The sequence below is a fragment of the Bactrocera tryoni genome, unplaced genomic scaffold (genome assembly GCF_016617805.1).
Source record: "Bactrocera tryoni isolate S06 unplaced genomic scaffold, CSIRO_BtryS06_freeze2 scaffold_25, whole genome shotgun sequence".
Classification (NCBI taxonomy): domain Eukaryota; kingdom Metazoa; phylum Arthropoda; class Insecta; order Diptera; family Tephritidae; genus Bactrocera; species Bactrocera tryoni.
In genome coordinates this window covers 907,341-926,681 of record NW_024395977.1, presented here as the reverse complement: position 1 = coordinate 926,681, position 19,341 = coordinate 907,341, and the positions used below count along the sequence as shown (strand labels likewise).

Below are 19,341 nucleotides of genomic sequence, written 5' to 3'. Positions count from 1 at the left end.
TAATCAAGCTGTTAAAAATGTTGCACAAGTTTTACAACAGATATGAGGATCTCATGCTTTGTCTTGGTCTCCAACTTTAACACCAAAATACAATTCGTAAGCTTTTAGCACAAGTGCAGTAAAATTACGCTTTTGGCGATTTAAAAGTTAGTTCCTCGCACACGTAACCAAAACTGTTGGCACTATTTACGCACTGCCTTGGCATTGTAACTAAAAATCTTAAACACAGTAATTTTAAAAACGTAAAAGACAAACGGCTCAAGCAGCTCACGACTTGCGGTCTTTGACCAAGTATCCTCTGGGTGACCTAAGAACATCCGTTTGAAGGCGAGCTAAGGTGAGAAGGCAAAACATTCCCTCCGCAGGGTTGTGTGCTGGTCTTGGGACCCGCCATGTAAAAACGCCCCCCTTGAAAAAAATTATCAACTGCCTCGCATGAGAGATCCCCCTTTTGAGGACGACCATGGCAAACGAAATAAGGGTTACGATTTGAGGGCATGCACCTGGAATGTCCGGTCCCTTAATTGGGAAGGTGCCGCTACCAGCTAGTTGATGTCCTCGTGAAAATAAAGGCTGGCATCACTGCTGTCCAAGAAATGCGATGGACGGGACAAGGACTGAGGCGAGTAGGTCCTTGTGACATTTACTACAGTGGCCATATAAAGGCAAGCACAAATTTAGTGTGGGATTCGTGGTGGGAGAGAGGCTCCTTCGCCAAGAACTATCATTCACTCCGGTGGATGAACGTCTAGCCACAATCTACATCAAAGCGAGGTTCTTCAACATATCGCTGAATTGCGCCCACGCCCCAGCGGAAGAGAAGGACGAGGTGACCAAAGAGCCTTCTATGAGCGCTTGGAGCGCACCTATGAGAGCTGCCCTCACGATGTCAAAATCGTGCCTGGCGAATTTAACGCCAGGGTGGGCAAGGACGCTGTATCTTTGGGACAACAGTCGTTAAATTCCGCCTCCACGAGGAAACATTCCCAAATGGGTTGAGGCTGATCAACTTCGCCGGGGCTCGAAATACGGTTATTTGTAGTACTAGACTCCAGTATAACAAAATACACCAAGCTACCTGGTTGTCTCCGGATCGAAAAGCCACCAACTAGATAGATCATGTTGTGACGTGCATACGCTCCGAGGTCCTAACATCGACTCGGACCACTAACTTGCTGCATCCAAGATTCGCACCCGCTTCTGTGCAGCAAAAAACGCACGACAACAAACACAAAGAAGGTTCGACGTCAAGAAGCTGCAATCACAACAGACAGCCGAAGGATTTTGCCTCGATTTGCATTCCTGCTCTCTGAGAGCGCTCACCAGCAATTCGGTATAAAGGGAACTGTGGGACGACATTTCAAGCTCCTTACGTACAACTGCAATCGAAACCATTGGTTTTCGGGAAATGGAAAAGAACAGCTGGTACGACGAGGAGTGCCGTGTCATAGTTGAGAGAATGCAGACTGCCTACCTTGCAAGGTTACACTCGACCACAACATGTGTGGGATGGGGTATATACAAGGAAACGAGACGCATTTGCAGACAGAAAAAGAGTAAGGCCGAAAAACGTGAATTTGAAGAGCTTGAAAAGCTGGCCTACAGGGGTAATGGTCGAAAATTCTACACAAAAAATGGGGCGACTAACAAAAGGTTTCAATATCGGAGCATACTTTAATAGAACCCAAGGGGGTGATCTAGTAATCGATACCCAGGGCATACTAAAATTATGGAGGGAATACTTCTCTAGCCTGCTGAATGGCTGTAAAAGCATAACACCAGGAGAAGGCGAACCCGATTCCCCAATCAATGACGATGGAGCAGACGTTTCACTGCCCGACCATGAAGAAGTTCGAATAGCAATTACCCGTCTGAAGAACAACAAAGTGGCCGGGGCCGATGGTTTGCCGACCGAGCTATTCAAACACGGCAGCGAAGCACCGATAAGGGTCATGCATCAGCTTTTTTGTAATATATGGTTGTACGAAAGCATGTCCAACGATTGGAATTTAAATGTGCTCTGCCCAATCCACAAGAAGGGAAACCACAAAATCTGCCCCAACTACCGTGGAATAAGCCTCCTCAATATCGCATATAAGGTTCTATCGAGCGTATTGTGTTAAAGATCAAAGCCCACCGTCAACAAACTGATTGAACCTTATCAGTGTGGCTTTGTGTGACCTGTCAAATCAACAATTGAACAAATATTCAGCAAGCGCCAAATCTTGGAACGGACCCGTGAAAAGAGAATCGACACACACCAACTCTTCGGCGATTTCAAATCTGCTTTCGACAGTACGAAAAGGAGCTGCTTTTATGCTGTGATGTCTGAATTTGGTATCCCCGCAAAACTAATACGGCTGTGTAAACTGACGTTGAGCAACACCAAAAGCTCCGTCAGGATCGGGAAGGACCTCTCCGAGCCGTTCGATACCAAACAAAGTTTCAAACAAGGTTACTCTCTTTCGTGTGACTTTTTCAGCCTACTTCTGGAGAAAATAATTCGAGCTGCAGAATTAAACCGAGAAGGTACAATCTTCTATAAGAGTGAACAGCTGCTGGCGTGTGCTGATGATATTGAGATCATTGGCCCTAACAACCGCGCCGTTAGTTCTGCTTTCTCCAGAATGGATAAGGCAGCGAAGCAGATGGGTCTGCTGATCAACGAGGGCAACACGAAATATATCCTGTCATCAAACAAACAGTCGTCGCACTCGCGACTAAGCACCCACGTCACTATTAACTTCGAAGTTGTAGATAATTTCGTCTATCTTGGAACCAGGATCAACACCAACAACATCGTCAGATTCGAACGCAGGATATCTCTTGCGAACAGGTGCTACTTCAGACTGAGTAGGTAATTGATAAGTAAAGTCCTCTCTCGACGAACAAAACTAAAGCTCTATAAGTCACTCATTATTCCCGTCCTGCTATATGGTGCAGAGGCATGGACGATGACAACATCTGATCAGTCGACGTTGTGAGTTTTCGAGATAAAAGTTCTGCGAAAGATTTATGGTCCTTTGCGAGTTGGCTACGGCGAATATCGCATTCGATGGAACGATGAGCTGAATGAGATATACGACGGCATTGACACAATTCAGCGAATTAAAAGACAGCGGCTACGCTTTCTAGGTAATGTTGTCCGAATGGACGAAAACACTCCAGCTCTGAAAGTATTCGACGCAGTACCCGCCGGGGGAAGCAGAGGAAGAGGAAGACCTCCACTCCGTGTGAAGAACCAAGTGAAGAAAGACCTGGCTTCGCTTGGAATCTCCAATTTGCGCTACCTTGCGAAAAAAAGAAACGACTGGCGTGCTGTTATTAACTCGGCTATAATCGCGTAAGCGGTTTCTACGCCAGTAAAGATGAAAATAATGTGAACTCAAAACCGTTTTACTATCCAAACATAGAAGACGTAACCGTTTCGGACCCCGTTAGGCTACTGATACATTTTGTAAAATAAATTGATCGTAAAACACGCTGTTTACATCAAATAAGCAGGCAGATATTTTAGGTATTGGAAAATCTAAAGCCGCAGGTAACAGAATATCTGTGGGTGATAGAAAAATTATGTTTTCATATTTGACTTCATTAATTGCATTAGAAACACCTAAGAATTTTCATGTCACAAATTATGTGTCTACCAGTGTTATATGAGCTGGTTGAAAATAGTTTAGCATGTGTAGCGTATGTGCAACATGTGGACGTCATGTGCATAGATAGGGAACTCGAGCGAAGCACATTATTTAAAGTACGTGAATTTCGTAATAAAGTCGAACGATTTGTAAACGTTGTCAGGCGTAAAACTTTCCATGATGAAATACTAAACAATACTGAACGAAAATAATATGACAGCTTTACACGACTCACGCATGATCTGTCAAAAAAGGCTATTGAAAAAAGTACCTCTACTTGGATCACCCATTATTATACTCTGTAGCAACATCTTTGAAAAATATAAATATACAAATAGAATGGTTATTAATGTATGCAATTCGATCAGGTCTGTTGTGTACTCCCCGTTTACAAAAGGACTCACGTTGGCCCCTCTTAGGGACAGTTTATCTTGCCCCAACCCAGATGATTACTGCTCTTTACTTTTACCGTCATTTCTTCCTTCGGGAATATCTATCTCTCTACGTATCTCTAATACAGGATTTCGTTGCTCAAATGAAGTTCCAAAGCAAGGGGCACAATCCTCCTCATTACGGTTATCCTCTAGTGGTACCGATTCCTACTCGCTCTCAGCTATCTTAGTATAGGGAAATTTTCATCTCCTCTGGTCCTTTGTTACACTAACATTAACAAACACACTTTTGGTGTTTAAGAAGGCGCATATGCCTACCTCTCTGAACTTAGATGGTGCAGGTGGCTTGTACAGGCGTTCACATGACTGCTTTATATTTAAAATCATTGTCTATTATTTTTTCTATACGATATCGCTTTGAATATCTGATCGCTTTGAATATCTGATAATAAACATTTAATTTATACAAGTTGTACATCCACAAATTCGCTCTGAGAGCTTATAGTAAATTGACTCGAGTTTTGGATTTATAGGTAAATTGGTCCAGTAGAACCTAAGAAATCGTTTTAAAAAACGAGAGTTTTTAGAAAAACGCGTTTAAAGTTTCAGTTTTGGTTGAACCAGTTTGGGTAAACGGTCAACAAAATACCAATATATCTCAAATTATTTTGAAAAATCATTTTTTAGACTTTGAAAAAATCGTTATTTTGATATCTAGACTAGAATACTAAAAATAATATTGCTAGGAGCCAGTGAAGTTTCATCTCGAAGATAGTCTTCGGTAAAAATGCCATCCACAGTTAAAGGTTAAGGCAAAAGTTGTATTATTTATGCTTACCAAAAATTTTGTTTAATAACTACCATATAATTTAAAAACTTTATTTTTTATAGGGTGCTGGCCATAATGACGTGGAATTGCATTCGCAATACTTTGAGCGGCTTAAAAGATTTTTAACTATTGAATTGGTGAAATGACAATTAAAGAATCAGCATGACGTGGGACACAATAATTCTGTACCAGTAGTATCATCTAACGAGTTACCGCCGACGTCATCGTTAGTGAATAAAAAAAACTTAGAAGATCCTAACATTTCCAATTCTTCTGGCCTAAGCTGCCAAGAAAACAATTTAAAAGACGACATTGAAGGTAATGAAGGTATTAATTTACTGTAGATGAGCCTGCTTATCCAACAAAACATTCAGGGTTGTTTTGGAATTTGATAGTTGTCGGAATCTGATTTGAAAGCGATGAAAATTTGTTATGGATTATGGATATCATTAATTCTAATATGTGTTTGTTGTTTTGTTTTACGATAGCAATGTTTTTTGTTGTTTGGTTTTACAATAGGAAAAAACAAGAGTTTCAGTTCACATTTGCGTTATTTTAAAATTATTTGATAAAAAGTATTTTTTTTGTAATATGTGTTTTCTAAAACTTAAAATGTAATTATTATTGAATTTCTCAAACTCAGTTTCATATTTTACCAGGGTTCATTCTTACATAAAATATTGCTATATAATTTAATAATTATATGCATTTACACATTTAACTTATATGTCATATATTCCATTTAGATTTTTAGGAGAAGCAATATCCATTGTTTTCGATTATAAACATAATTTTTAATGAATGTGAAGCAGGTTTATCTAAAGTTAATACTGTAATGAGTGACGTCCTATTTACTGATTATATAAATATATTTTTTTTCAGCTTCCACGTCAAGTTCCATATCAACCAAACCTTCAATTGAAAAATTTCTTTAGCGAAAAAACATGGGTTCTTATCTTTCTCAAATTAAATGCTCGAACATTTTCCATGGATTTCCATAGTTGTTTATAAGAGAAAGCCGGGGACCTAATCTAAATTAATCAAATGCCGTCTTCCCCTTTGTATGCATATTTTTATGAAACACAAGGAAACCACTAATGATAAAATATTGGTAGGCAGTGATTCTAACAGCGTTTTAAATACAGAACTTTTCGCACATCTGTATCTTTAGAAAATTGATACTAAAAGTTCATAGTAAATATAAAGCGTTTTCATCTATTAGGAACTTTAAGGGCGCCTATTCTCCTTACCTTAAAAATACAAATTAATCAATAAAACTAAAGGCTAACACTGCCCAGCCAGTTTGAAAGGCAAGTCATATTGAATCTTTAGATTACGAAGTAATGTAATATGTATTTTATTTTATATACCAAATCAGGAAATTTATTACATGAAGAATCTTACAGAAAGTTAGAGAAGTACTTAAGAATAAGTCGAAACTTCTTTATTCCAAAATGCACATAATTTTGTCCACTAATTTACATTTCCAGTTGAAGTGTAATGTGTAATACTATTTTTTTAATTAAATTATTGATACCACTAATAGCGTTAGGCTTATGTTGTTTAAATAAAAAGCACACCTACGTTATTTTTAACAGTAAAAATAATGGGGAAAATGCTATTAAAAGTTATTACTTTTAACACTGAAGGCTACTGATATCTCTTAATTACTTATTGTGATCAAAATTGTTTCGGTTGAAAAGAACTCAAGCTATTGCATATTTTCTAATGTTATTTTTGTAGTAAGAGTTAGAAATTATAGTCCTGATAATGAATACCGATATTTTCATTAGGATATATAAAAAATTTTTGTACTTGTCAATTCATCAATTTCTGATAACTACAATATACAGGTTTTTATTGGCGAGATATTAGTTACAGTGTTTAGTATTTAATTTAATCGTTTTAAGAAATTTTCATGTAATTAATGTTAATTCAGTGTACAATGTGATTTCGCTTTTTTATATTATTATTTTTATATCATAAATTTGAATGAGATATACTATCTTATTAAATCGTTTAATTTTTTCTCAGGGGAGCGCTTCACACAGAAATTTATATTGACTAAGGTTTTTAGGTGGAAATACAAAATGTAAAAACATTTCAAATACTTTTTACCATCTGTTGATTAAGCTATTACGGTCTGATTGAAAAGTTTAAGGTGTTCAATAAAATTGTTTTTGTGAGGATATTCAACAACTTTAGCCATCTTAACTTCATATATCGTTCTATCATAGATGACAATTGATTAGCTCTAATTGCTGCAGTCAAAAGTTTCATATGCAGGCACAGAAAGTGTTGAAAGATTAGTTTATTTTTTATTTGGTCATTCGAGGCATGTAGGTGGGTATGTATACAAGCACATGTATATATGCCAAATATACGTATTAGTATTCATATATCCTCGTTTTTTTTTAATTCAAATGTACATAATTTCATAATACGTAAGCAAATTAATACATAAGTGAATATATAAAATTGACATCAATGTATAAATTAATAGTTACATTATATATTTATATATAATATAAATATAACATATGTGTATAAATAATTATTTATATGTAAATAAATAATTATATTATATATATTTATATATTGAAGTTATAAAATTTTAATTATGTATTCTCAAGTAAAACAAATTTTACTTTATTTTGTTTTAGGATATATACTCGTAAACAAATGAATTTAAAAAATAAAAACAAATTTATAAATTTTACTTTAAGAAGTGTTTATTTTTTTTTAATCCTTACCTCTATTCTATAATAGCTGCAAATAAAAATATTTAATTACCACTCTACGTTCAAATATTCATATAAAAATAAAATTTTTTGTTAAAATCTTTATTGTTTTATTTCCTTATCATTTATTCATCAAAAAATATTCGAAACGCCGCTTTCTAACGTCATTCCCGGTGCGTCCGTGCACAACTCCTCACGATACAATGCAAAACACTGACTTGCAACACTCACCACATCATACATGCCAACACTAGGGTATCTTTTTTCGGTCGATCTCCGCTCTGTTGTTAAAAAACTTAGTTTTTACTTGATACTCAGTTTACTATTCTGTTTTAAATTTAAGGAAAGGCTGGGCTCGAGTGTAGACAAACATTTTATATTCTTGCAATTTCCAAAAATCAAATTCGATGTTGCAACTATTAAGTAATACCCGTGACAGACATGTGACAATACCATATATGGTACAAATACCATATGTGTATCACCAAATACTAGCAAAATAACATATGAGCATTGTAGTATTTTGCTGATAACTAATAAATAAATGCTAATAAATACCAGGGAACGTATAATATAGAGAAGGTTCATGGTGTGCCGATTGTCATCACGTTCCTCTTTTTGGAGGGGTTGAGTTTTCTATTAGTGGATTTCACCACAAAAATATTATTAGCGGATTTCACCAATATTTAACATGAAGGGGTCGAAAATAGCAGAATTGAGCATTTTCATTGTTAAATGAGAAAAGTGATGCTAATTTCAATGTTTACAAATGTACACAGAGAAAAATATGGCTAATAAAAATAAAAAGATTGTCTCTATGATCAGTTGCAGGGACCAAGAAGCGGACAGAAGTCAAAGACGAAGATATTTTCATAGAGATTTCTTCTTATTTATATGTGGGAAATCTTCTTATTTTTATTTAAAAGTTTATCTGCTTAAAATAATGAGAAAACTTCTTGTTCGATAAATTCTGTCTAAATGTAGGAGAAGGCGGTGAGAAGAGAATGGAAGCGTACCGTTGCAAGTTCCATTGATTTCTTTTGACATCTTTTTTTCCATACTCTTGAATTCAAAAAGTAACTGAAGTGTATGAAAGAAAATAGAAAACAAAAACGAAATGTAAATCACTATAAGCAACAATAACATAATGATATGTGTTGAGCACGCAACCATAACATACATTATACGCGTCGAAGTGCACGGGATGTAGCCTTGCGTATATTAGTTAAAAAAAAAGAGCAAATGCACAAACAAAAACAAACTATTCACAAGCATAAGCATTTCAATGTCGCCAATCGTAACTGTATTTCTATCGGCTCGTGTTTTTGCATGCTTAAGATGATGCAATAATTATTGGGCATCAGTCAGTATTAACGTGAGTGTGGCCCGACGCGTGTCTTATAAAAATTGTGACAAGTTTGTAAAATGGATATATTCAGTTCGGATGAAAATAGTAACGCTCCTTGCACATTAGATGCAATTGAAACGCTGCCCATTTTTAAATCATGGGAGTTAAATGATGATATTTGCTCCATTCTTGTGAACTACGGAGTGACATCAACGATAATTTTAACAAAAATGGATTGGGAAGATATCGACTGTTTATGTGAAATAAACAAATTTTTTGGCGAATGCATCAAGTTTAAAGCGGGATTAAGAGAATGGAGGAAGAACATGGTAAGTGCAGCATAATTTAATAACTTCTTTGGTGTACATTTATGCAAGCATTTTTAGAATATACCGCTTGTACGTGATGCAAGCTTCTTGTCTGCGAGTTTTGGAGTGGTTAGAGAAAATTTATGACGACTTAAATGCAGCTAAAAGTTCAAGAGATTCTTCACCAGTACTCCAGCCAACGTATGATAACTGCATGGACAGTCGCAGCTTAACCGACCTTTTAAAAGGTACGGTTAAAGGGCAGCTTGTGCTTCACTTTCAGCAGAAAAATGGTTTCTTGGACGCCAAGCAGCAGAATACATTGTGTCTCTGCATAATAGAGAATTATATAGGAAGGCGGAAAAAACTGACATATGGAGAAATGCAAAAGTGGGCCAACATCATCTGCGATGTATTCCCCAAAGAGAATCCGGTATGTTTATGTATGGATAAATAATCATTTCATGTTTCAAAATGAAAAAAATCAGTTCTGCTTACTATTTTAATTATTTTTGGGAAATCATTTGGCACACTTAAAACGTTGTGCAAAACATAAACAACCAAATTAGGAGTTTAGTATGAAGTTAGATTTGTACAGTTTATGACGAAGGATAAACTTGTAAAAATTATTACTATTAAAAATTAATAAATAAAAATAGGGCCAAACCAAAATAAAACTAATTTTGTTGCATATGTTTTGCGCAATACTACTGATTTATTTAATTGTAACATGGTCTATTTTTTTAATGCAACTATTTAATATTTAGGAAACATATTTTCTAGCAAGAAAATATGGTAAGAAAAATCCTACGGGAAAGCTATTTTCACGCTGGACGAATGCTGACAAAACCAATTATAAAAAGTTTTCAACCGATCGTACAACTACCGCTTCGCCAGCAGCTTTGTCCAGCGGTATAAACAAATAGATTGTTTACTCTCACAAGATATACTTATTTCTGAATATTTAGATAAGTATTACGAAAAGAAGTGCTGGCTACAGAATAATTGCACACCATGGGAACAGGTTATTGATTACTGGAAGGAGACATCTGGTCAAAGAATTATAGATATCCATAACGCCAGTTCTTTAAGCTGCATTTTTAGTGAATGGCCGCGCTATAAGGACTTTCGTGGATATGAACTTGTGAGTTCTTATATTCAATGCTTTTTTCAAATAATTCAATAACTTATTTTCCATAGGTAGAAATAGACTTTGAGACTCTTTACCCCGGGAAAGGAAATATGTTATTTTTGAAATTGGAGAAGTTTTATAAAGAAATCCTCAAAATTTTTGATAGAGATATAAAAGACCGTGTTTCAAGGGAACTATTCTTAAAGTATTTGCACATTGACAACATCTCAAATGGTAAAGTGGTTTATCAAATGAAATTGCGGTATTCAGGATTTCGTGCTATATAATATGCAAACTACCATATTACCATGGGAGTGCAATCACAAATTACATATAGATATGTATGTATATGTACAACAATAAATTTTATATTGCGCTGTCGTGGTGATTTGGAAATGCAATGATGCCGGATCGTATGCACGAAATCCTGAATATCACTTTTAAATTAATAAAATTTTTATTTACACAATTTTTTTTACAGAATGTAAATATTGTATAAGTACAATTCTTCTACATGCTTTGCTACAGCCTTTGAGGCTTAATAAGGACAAAAAACCAACAATAGCTGATGCCCAAACAGATTTCGTAACACTCGTTGCAACACGTAATGATATTCAACCCACAATAACTGAATTGAAGAATAAGTTTGCGGTAAGAAAGGAGAAACTACAGCCGAGAATTATCGTCGTTGGATCAGATTGGTCATCCATTTCAGAGTTTTATGTTTTTTGCGATGGTCTGCAATGGAAATGTACTACGTATATGAAGTGCGTTGACTGCATTATTAAACTATCGTACGTTTATAAGATAGAGTATTCACAAAGAAGCAAGCAAGTATGGGCATTTTTAAAACAATATTTTTTTGAGTTGAAATCCGAAGAATTTTCTTCAGTGGCAAATCTTTTGAGTAAATGAAACTAATTTCGTCTAATTTTGGTATAATGCCCAATTTTGCTTGTTTCATTTGTCAAAAAGCTCACTTAAATCCTATAGAGCTGATTAAACATCTAAAGTCAGCACATGGTACTCCACCAGTTTGTAAATTTCAATGTAACGAATATAATTGCAAACAAATTTTTTATAACATTCACAGATTTCAAATTCACCTCAAAAAACATTTGAAAATAGAAATTCGCAATAGCCAATCTTGTAAAGAAAATTCTCTTGCTCTTAATATTCCAATTAAAACAACTAATTCATCAAATCAACTAGTACCAATTCAAAATATTACTTCTTTAAAAGATTCAATGATCGCGTTTCTACTTCAACTGCATTCCAATACGAATTTTTCTCGGAAAGACGTATTCGAAATTCAAAATTCCGTAACAGAGTTAATTTCAACCCCAATATGTGAAATATTAAGAGCCATTAGTAATTTTCATGAAAATAATTCTGTAATTGAGGAAGTAATTAAGATTATATCAGCCATTTTATGATTTAACCACCAAATACAAATTTTTCAAAGAAATAGAAAAACTAGACCTGGATAAACATCTGCAAAAATACATTGTTAGCGACGAACTCTCAGAAGTCATACTTAATAACAACCCAACTTTAACCTCAGATAGAACCGAAATAACCCTATCAGACATTCCTTTTCAAATTAAAAAATTTTTTGAGAGTAAAGGGATTTTAGAGGCAACGCTTTTAAATATGAAAAACTTTTCAGAAAACCTTCCTTATACTCATTTCATCAATAGCAGCTTTTGGCAAAATTCAAAGAAAAATAATGTAACGATTCCATTTTTTTTTTGTATATGGATGACTTCGAAATTAATGATCCTTTGGGCAGTAAATCTGGCCAACAAAAAGTTTGCGGTATATATTATAACTCTCCAAGCGTACCTCAGCACCAACTTAGCAAATTATCAAATATATTTGTAGCAGGGGTTGTTAAAGTTCGAGATCTACAAGATTGTGTTCTGAATATTTTAAAAACATTGAAAATTAATGGCCTTCAAATAAATGTAGATGGCAAAAGCTGTATAAACATTTTAAACTAATCGCGTAAGCGGTGTCTACGCCAATTAAGAAGAAGAAGATTATATAAATTCTATTACAAAACCCATACTAATAAACCTAAGTTTCAGAATTGTAAGAAAAAGTTTTTATCAGTTTGTAGTTTGATAATTCATTAAATTTTTGTATGTATAGTATTTAAACTATAATAAAAAAAATAATAATGTGAATTATTTGTGAAAAGATCCCAAAACCTTTCCCATATTTTATTACTTACGAAAAGAATCATGTTAAGTTATTTAAGTTATTTTTTTACCCAACTTATGTAATAAATAAACGTAAAATGTTTAGAATTGAATGAAAACCTTAATATGTAATATCTGTAATTTGTATTATCAACTTATGCTTTTAAATAAATGCAAAGCTCTAAACTTATTAGAATACTAAAACATGCTTTTAATAAATTCAAGAAGATAGCTCTATAAAATTAAAAGGTAAACTTTTTAATAAATTCAAGGAGATAAACTTATAAAAACAATAAGACAAACTTTTTAAAAATAAAAAGATTGACTTTTTAATGAATTTAAGAAGATATTCACATAAAATATCGAAGATTTCTTCTTGATTTCATTGAAAATATTTTCCTATTTGGAATAAGAAGGCGTTCTTCTTGAGGAAAAACCATAGAGATATCTTTTTACTTTTGTTCTATTTTATTAGGTACTTTTCGCTCTGTGTATGCTTACAGATTCGCGTATTTGCAATGCGCAAACGACTATGGATATCATTTATAGATATTCTCCATATATTTGATAACAAAGCTCATATGTACTTATATACTTATCTATGTACATTAGAGTAATTCAAAAAAAAAATATTTTTTTTTCGTTTGGTACTTGGAAAAATAGGTTCCTAGACACCTCTAAGAAAGCCTTTCCAAATATGAGTTTTTAATTGTAACGGGAAGGTCCTCCTACATACAGTTTTCAATTTTTTCTTATTATCAGATAGAAAAATTTATATCTCGCTTCCAACTACTTGGAAAAAATGTCCTGTTCCTAAGATTTTGTAGGAAATTGAATGCTCTACAAAAAAGGTGTATTAAGATTTTTTCGTAAACCCAAACGTTTAAAAGATATTAACAGTTAAAGTTTGATTATTTTTGGGAAAATTTTTTATTTCATATGAATTTTATAACTCAATGAAAAAAAATTATTGTGTCACTGCGTAATTTCTGAAAAATAGGTTCCTAGACACCTCTAAGAAAGCCTCTCCAAAAATCTATTCATAATATTTTTTTTTCATTGAGTTATAAAATTCTTAAGAAATAAAAAAATTTCTCAAAAATAATCAAACTTTAACTGTTAATATCTTTTAAATGGTTGAGTTTACGAAAAAATCATAATAGACCTTTTTTTGTAGAGCATTCAATTTCCTACAAAATCTAAGGAACAATATATTTTTTTAAGTAGTTGGAAGGGAGATATAAGTTTTTCTATCTGATAATAAGAAAAAATAGAAAACTGTATGTAGGAGGACATTCCCGTTACAATTAAAAACTCATGTTTGGAGAGGCTTTCTTAGAGGTGTCTAGGAACCTATTTTTCTAAGTACCAAACGAAAAAATTTTTTTTTTTTTTTTGAATCACTCTAATGTACATATGTATGTATGCGCAATTTGACCTATTTAATGATAAATTCCATTAAATCTGTTGGAATTTATAATAAAGTCATATTTCCATTATTACCTAAATAAATATATGTACATACAAGTTATCACAGCTAAAAGTACAACAACAAAGTTGTCGTACTCGTAGCTAGCAAATATACTGATATTACCCAATTCAGCAATATTCCGTAAAAATACAATATCATTGCTCAATTTCCAAAATTTACAACGACAGCACATTTCGTCGGCACTAAACCAGAACGGAAGTCGTGCCGCCGCAATGTGAGCCGTTTCTCGACCAAACTGAGGTTTGCTGTTTGGCTATAATTATTGCTTACGTTAGTATATAGAAATAAGTACTAGTAAGTAAGAATTAGTACATATGTAAGTTTATAGTATATAAGAAAAATTCTGTATAAAAGAAACGTTTTTAATAAAGAATGCGAGTTCGACTTCACCATTCAAACCAGCGTGTTGTTAATCATCTGGTGGCAAGCATTAACTGGCGCCCGAGACTTCAAATTTAAATTGTCTATATCGGTTGAAAAAAGCAGCGTTAGAAAACTCTTAATCGCGCATTGATAAAATTGTTGTTGCCCGCGAGCAGAAAAACAAAAACAGCGTTAGGAAACTGCTGTTATCTAAACAAAGTGTTTAAAGTAACTCTAATCGCACATTAATAAAACCTCTGTTATCCGCGTGTAAGTAACTAAGCAGCTTAACAAAACTGCTGTTATCTAAAAACGTGCTCAAAGAGACTCAAAACTGTGCATTAATAAAAACTATTGTTGCCCCTAAACAAGAAGGAATCAACGTAGAAAAGCTGCCATAACACCAAGTGCTCAAAGTGACTCTAATACGACAATAATAACTGTGCAACTGAGAAAATTATTCTCGCAGCATATTCAACTGTGTAGACAAAAGTGCAAAACCACCAAGACAACAATCAAAGCCTGAACTGTGACGTCATCCACTCCCAAGTAGCGGAGTAAAACACCTCAAAAAGAACAAGTGGACCGCCCGAAATCAGGATGCAGAAGCTGATACTCCCGATACTGTTGTAAGAATTAAAATTAAGTTATTCACCTTTTGTAATCAAATTTATGTATTGAGCAATTTAAAATAAATTGTAATAAGAGCAAGATTATAACAATTAGCAATAGAAAAAATTGTAAAAACTGGTGAGCCTCAGTATGGAGCAAGTACAAGAAGCCATCACACACTTGACAGGCGCTATAAACGCGCAAATCGAGCAAGCTAAGATATTAAACAATAGAATAAATCAATTAGAAGCTAGAATCAACCCACACAGCGAAAGCGCTAACCCAAATTACCTTATTCACTTAACAGAGGCAGACCTAGCCGAAATTAGCAGATTGCCTGATAGTGTAAAGAACCTACCGACATTCGAAGGAGACCCTATCCAATTTATCTCCTGGATCCACAATGTAGAATCTATTTTACAGGACTATGAGGTGATAAGGACGAAGCCACTCTATAGAGCCATCTTACGGCACATTAGGCAAAAAGTGAAAGGTCCTGCGGATACGGCCTTAATATCATATAATATATTTGATGACGACTGGGGGACAATCAAGAGTTGTTTGTCACTGCACTACGCAGACAAACGCGACCTAGGATCCTTATCTCAAAAGCACTTTAGCGTAGAGCAGTTCTATGCTCGAATTAATCACCAATTATCTTTGATAATCAATAAAATAAAAGGACAGGACTATTCCAGAGAAACAAGTAGCGTGCTACTAGAAACTTATAGGAACCGAGCCCTTGACGTATTCATCAGGGGCCTAAACGGTGAACTATCCAGGATGCTAGTCATCCAGCGACCCAAGAACTTACCCGAAGCATACGCTTCCTGTCTTGAAATACAAAACATAAACTTAAGAAACTATTCAATCTACCCAAGGAATATAGGTAGCTTAAGCCAAACGCAAAGAAACCAAATGAACCAAAAACAGGTATTTGTACCAAGGGAATTAAACTCGTTCGAAAAAAAATCAAATCTATAATAAAAATATTCAAACTCAAGCGCTACCTCCACCTAGGCCAACCCAACCCAAGCCTGCGGTCCCGATGGAGGTAGACCCTTCAATACACTCACGAATAATAAACTATATGAATCGACCGAACAATACGCCTATAGTAAGGCCATCCAATAACTCTTCAAATCTCCCTAGGAAATCCCAAAAACTATTTAATGTCCAAACAGAGGACGAGGAAATAAATTTTATGACAGACGCCTGTCTACCCTACCCTATTTAGAAATAACTTTAAAGAACGGGGATATCGCGAAGTTCCTTGTAGATACGGGAGCTAATAAAAAGTTTGTCTCCGAAAAACTTTCAAAAAATTCAAAGAAACTTGAATGTCCTTTTAAGGTTCACTCAGCCACAGGTCAAGTAAATATAACCCATAAACTACGCGGACCATTCTTCGGAAGTATAGGTATTACAAATAGTTTTGATTTCTTTACATTACCCAATTTAAAATCCTTTGATGGCATCATTGGCGATGATACCCTCAAAGAATTGGGAGCAATCATAAATAGGAAAAATGACACAATAACCCTCAAGGATGTGGTACTGCCACTAAAACAAAATATCTCTAAACAAATAAATAATATTCAAGAAAACCCCTATGAACATGAAGTTAAGGAAATGATAAATAAATATTCGGAACTTTTCGGACCAGTCTCCGACAGTGGGACAATCGACACAACTGTATTAGCAGAAATTAGAACAACAAGTGAAGAACCGATATATACAAAATCATATCCTTACCCAACAAACCTACGGGGCAGTAGAAAAACAAATAAAAGAACTTCTAAACAATGGTGTAATAAGGCCTTCAAAGAGTCCGTATAACTCCCCATTGTGGATTGTTCCAAAAACCAGGTCCATCAGGAGAAAAAAAGTATAGAGTAGTTATTGATTTTAAACGACTAAACGCAATAACTATACCTGATTCCTATCCAATACCTGATATAAACAACACTCTCGCTAGCTTAGGCGAATGTAAGTATTTTACTACACTCGACCTTACATCCGGATTCCACCAAATCAGGATGAAGGAAAAGGACATAGAAAAGACAGCTTTTTCTACAGCCAATGGTAAATATGAATTTACTAGGTTGCCATTCGGTCTTAAAAATGCCCCTTCCATTTTTCAGAGAATGATCAATGATGTTCTCAAAACGCTTATAGGAAAAGCCTGCTACGTTTATATCGATGACATTATAATAATAGGAAAAACTAAAGAGGAACACTTACGAAATATTGAAGATGTGTTCATGCTTTTGTACAAGTCAAATTTAAAAGTCAATCTGGAAAAATCTAAATTTTTAGAACAGAAGTAAATTTTCTAGGTCATATCGTTACCGGCGAAGGTATTTTGCCAGATCCTGACAAAATATCCGCTATTAAAAAATTCCCACCTGCTAACCTTAAGGAATTAAAAGGCTTCCTGGGCTTAGCATCGTATTATAGGAGATTTATAAAGACTTTGCAAAAATTGTCAAGCCACTTACCAATTTAACTAGAGGTGAAAATGCTCAAATAAAAGCAAGTCAATCCAAACGGATACAAATCTCACTAACAGAGGAAGGCTTGAAATCATTTAATGACATAAAATATTTGCTTACATCCTCTGAAATTCTGGTATTCCCAGACTTCAACAAACCCTTTATTCTGACGACAGATGCTTCCAATACTGCAATCGGAGCAGTCCTTTCACAAGGGATAATCGGTCAAGACAGACCCATAACTTACATCTCTAGATCACTCAACAAAATCTAAGAGAATTACTCGACAATAGAGAAAGAAATGCTCGCCATAGTATGGTTCCTCGACAAATTAAGGACTTACCTGTATGGAGCTAAAGAAATAAAATTCTTACTGATCACCAGCCACCAATTTAACTAAGCACTAAGCAACAGTAATAACAATGCCAAGTTAAAAAGGTGGAAAGCAAGGATAGAAGAATATAATTATAAACTAATTTACAAACCAGGAAAAACAAACGTAGTCGCCGATGCGTTATCACGGCTGCCAATAGAAGTTAATACGCTAACATTCACAGATGAAAATACACAACATAGCGCAGAAGAGGATAGCTCAAAGCTCATTCCTCACTGTGAAGCTCCAATTAACGTATTTAAAAATCAAGTTATATTTACAGAAGGAAAGGAGGAGATTACACACGAAGAACCTCATCCAAGCTTCCACAGACACCTCATTAAATGTGAAGTTTACGATAAATAAAACCTAAGTAAAAAAGCGTTCTAAACCCAAACATAATCAATGGAATTAAAATCCAAGAAAAATACATTTCATTACTACAGCAAATATATCAAGAAAATTTCTCACAATTTCGTATCAGGATAACACAGAAAGTAGTTACCGATATCGCAGACGAAGATGTCAAATTTAAAATAATAGAAACAAGAACACAAAAATGCCCATCGCAATGGTAAAGAAAATAAAGACCAGATATTGGAAAAATACTATTTTCCACAAATGACTAAACTTATTAAAAAATATACTAAATCATGTGAAATTTGCGGATGTAATAAGTACGATCGGCATCCACAAAAACCCAAGTTACAGGCAACACCCATACCTTCGTATCCAACAGAAATACTGCATATCGACATTATAGAAATGTCCGGCGAAAAATATATTTCGTGCGTTGACAAATTCACTAAATTTGTAAAATTTTTCAGGATAAAAATAAATCAGTACTGCATATCAGGGATAAATTGATAAAGCTTCTACACTACTTCACTGTACCAAAGACTTTGGTCATGGACAATGAAGGCAGCTTTGTAAGCCCAATAACTCTGAACTATTTAGAAGGGTTAGGAATTGAAATCTATCTGGCACCACCTCAGAAAAGCGAAGTCAATGGTGCGATAGAACGTGTGCATTCCACTATTATTGAAATAATCAGATGTCTCCAAGTAGAATACCCTGATTTCTCTATTAAAGAAATTGTCAACATTGCCGTTGACAGATATAATAACACGATACATTCAGTTACGAAAAGGAAACCAGCTGATATTTTCTTTGGAAGAACACAGAGAATCAACTACCAAAATTTAACAAACTTTAAGGAAATAGTTAATACTGATCTTCGAAATGAAATAGCCAGAAACCAAAAAAATACACTAAATTATCACAACAAAAATAGGTCAAAAATAAGGAATTACGAACCTGGTGATACTATATTTAAAAAGAACAAACAAATTAAAGGAAAACGAAACCCATTTTTAAAAAAGAAACTGTCGCTAAAGACAATACCGTCACAATA

The 19,341-nt window shown here is 34.4% G+C and overlaps 2 protein-coding genes across 4 annotated transcripts in view; both read left to right on the top strand.

Moving 5' to 3' along the window:
* LOC120780260 (alpha/beta hydrolase domain-containing protein 17B) overlaps positions 1-7,058 on the top strand; it is a 121,544-nt gene extending 114,486 nt beyond the window's left edge. Inside the window, exons 4-5 of the mRNA XM_040112517.1 lie at positions 4,922-5,177; positions 5,742-7,058. Coding sequence (XP_039968451.1) covers positions 4,922-5,005 — 84 coding nt within the window. The 3' untranslated portion in view covers positions 5,006-5,177; positions 5,742-7,058. The remainder of the gene's footprint in view (positions 1-4,921; positions 5,178-5,741) is intronic.
* A 1,280-nt stretch (positions 7,059-8,338) lies between these two features.
* LOC120780554 lies at positions 8,339-12,681 on the top strand. Of its 3 annotated transcripts, XM_040112811.1 has the most exons (6): positions 8,339-9,277; positions 9,335-9,689; positions 10,024-10,168; positions 10,225-10,400; positions 10,457-10,622; positions 10,870-12,681. In XM_040112811.1, the coding sequence occupies exons 2-6, from the start codon at positions 9,354-9,356 to the stop codon at positions 11,301-11,303; spliced, it is 1,257 nt and encodes a 418-aa protein (XP_039968745.1). In that variant the 5' UTR covers positions 8,339-9,277; positions 9,335-9,353; the 3' UTR covers positions 11,304-12,681. The 3 variants fall into 3 exon arrangements, 2 of the variants coding, with proteins under 2 accessions (XP_039968745.1, XP_039968744.1); XR_005705906.1 differs by having other exon boundaries at positions 8,339-9,689; positions 10,461-10,622; XM_040112810.1 differs by having other exon boundaries at positions 8,339-9,689.
* Positions 12,682-19,341: the final 6,660 nt, after the last annotated feature.

What these genes read in the sequence shown, in the direction of transcription:
- LOC120780554 (XM_040112811.1), top strand. Translation starts at nt 9,354, where the DNA reads ATGCAAGCTTCTTGTCTGCGAGTTTTGGAGTGGTTAGAGAAAATTTAT. An exon ending in TATTCCCCAAAGAGAATCCG is followed by an intron (nt 9,690 to 10,023) that starts GTATGTTTATGT and finishes TTTAATATTTAG; the next exon opens with GAAACATATTTTCTAGCAAG. An exon ending in ACTTTCGTGGATATGAACTT is followed by an intron (nt 10,401 to 10,456) that starts GTGAGTTCTTAT and finishes TATTTTCCATAG; the next exon opens with GTAGAAATAGACTTTGAGAC.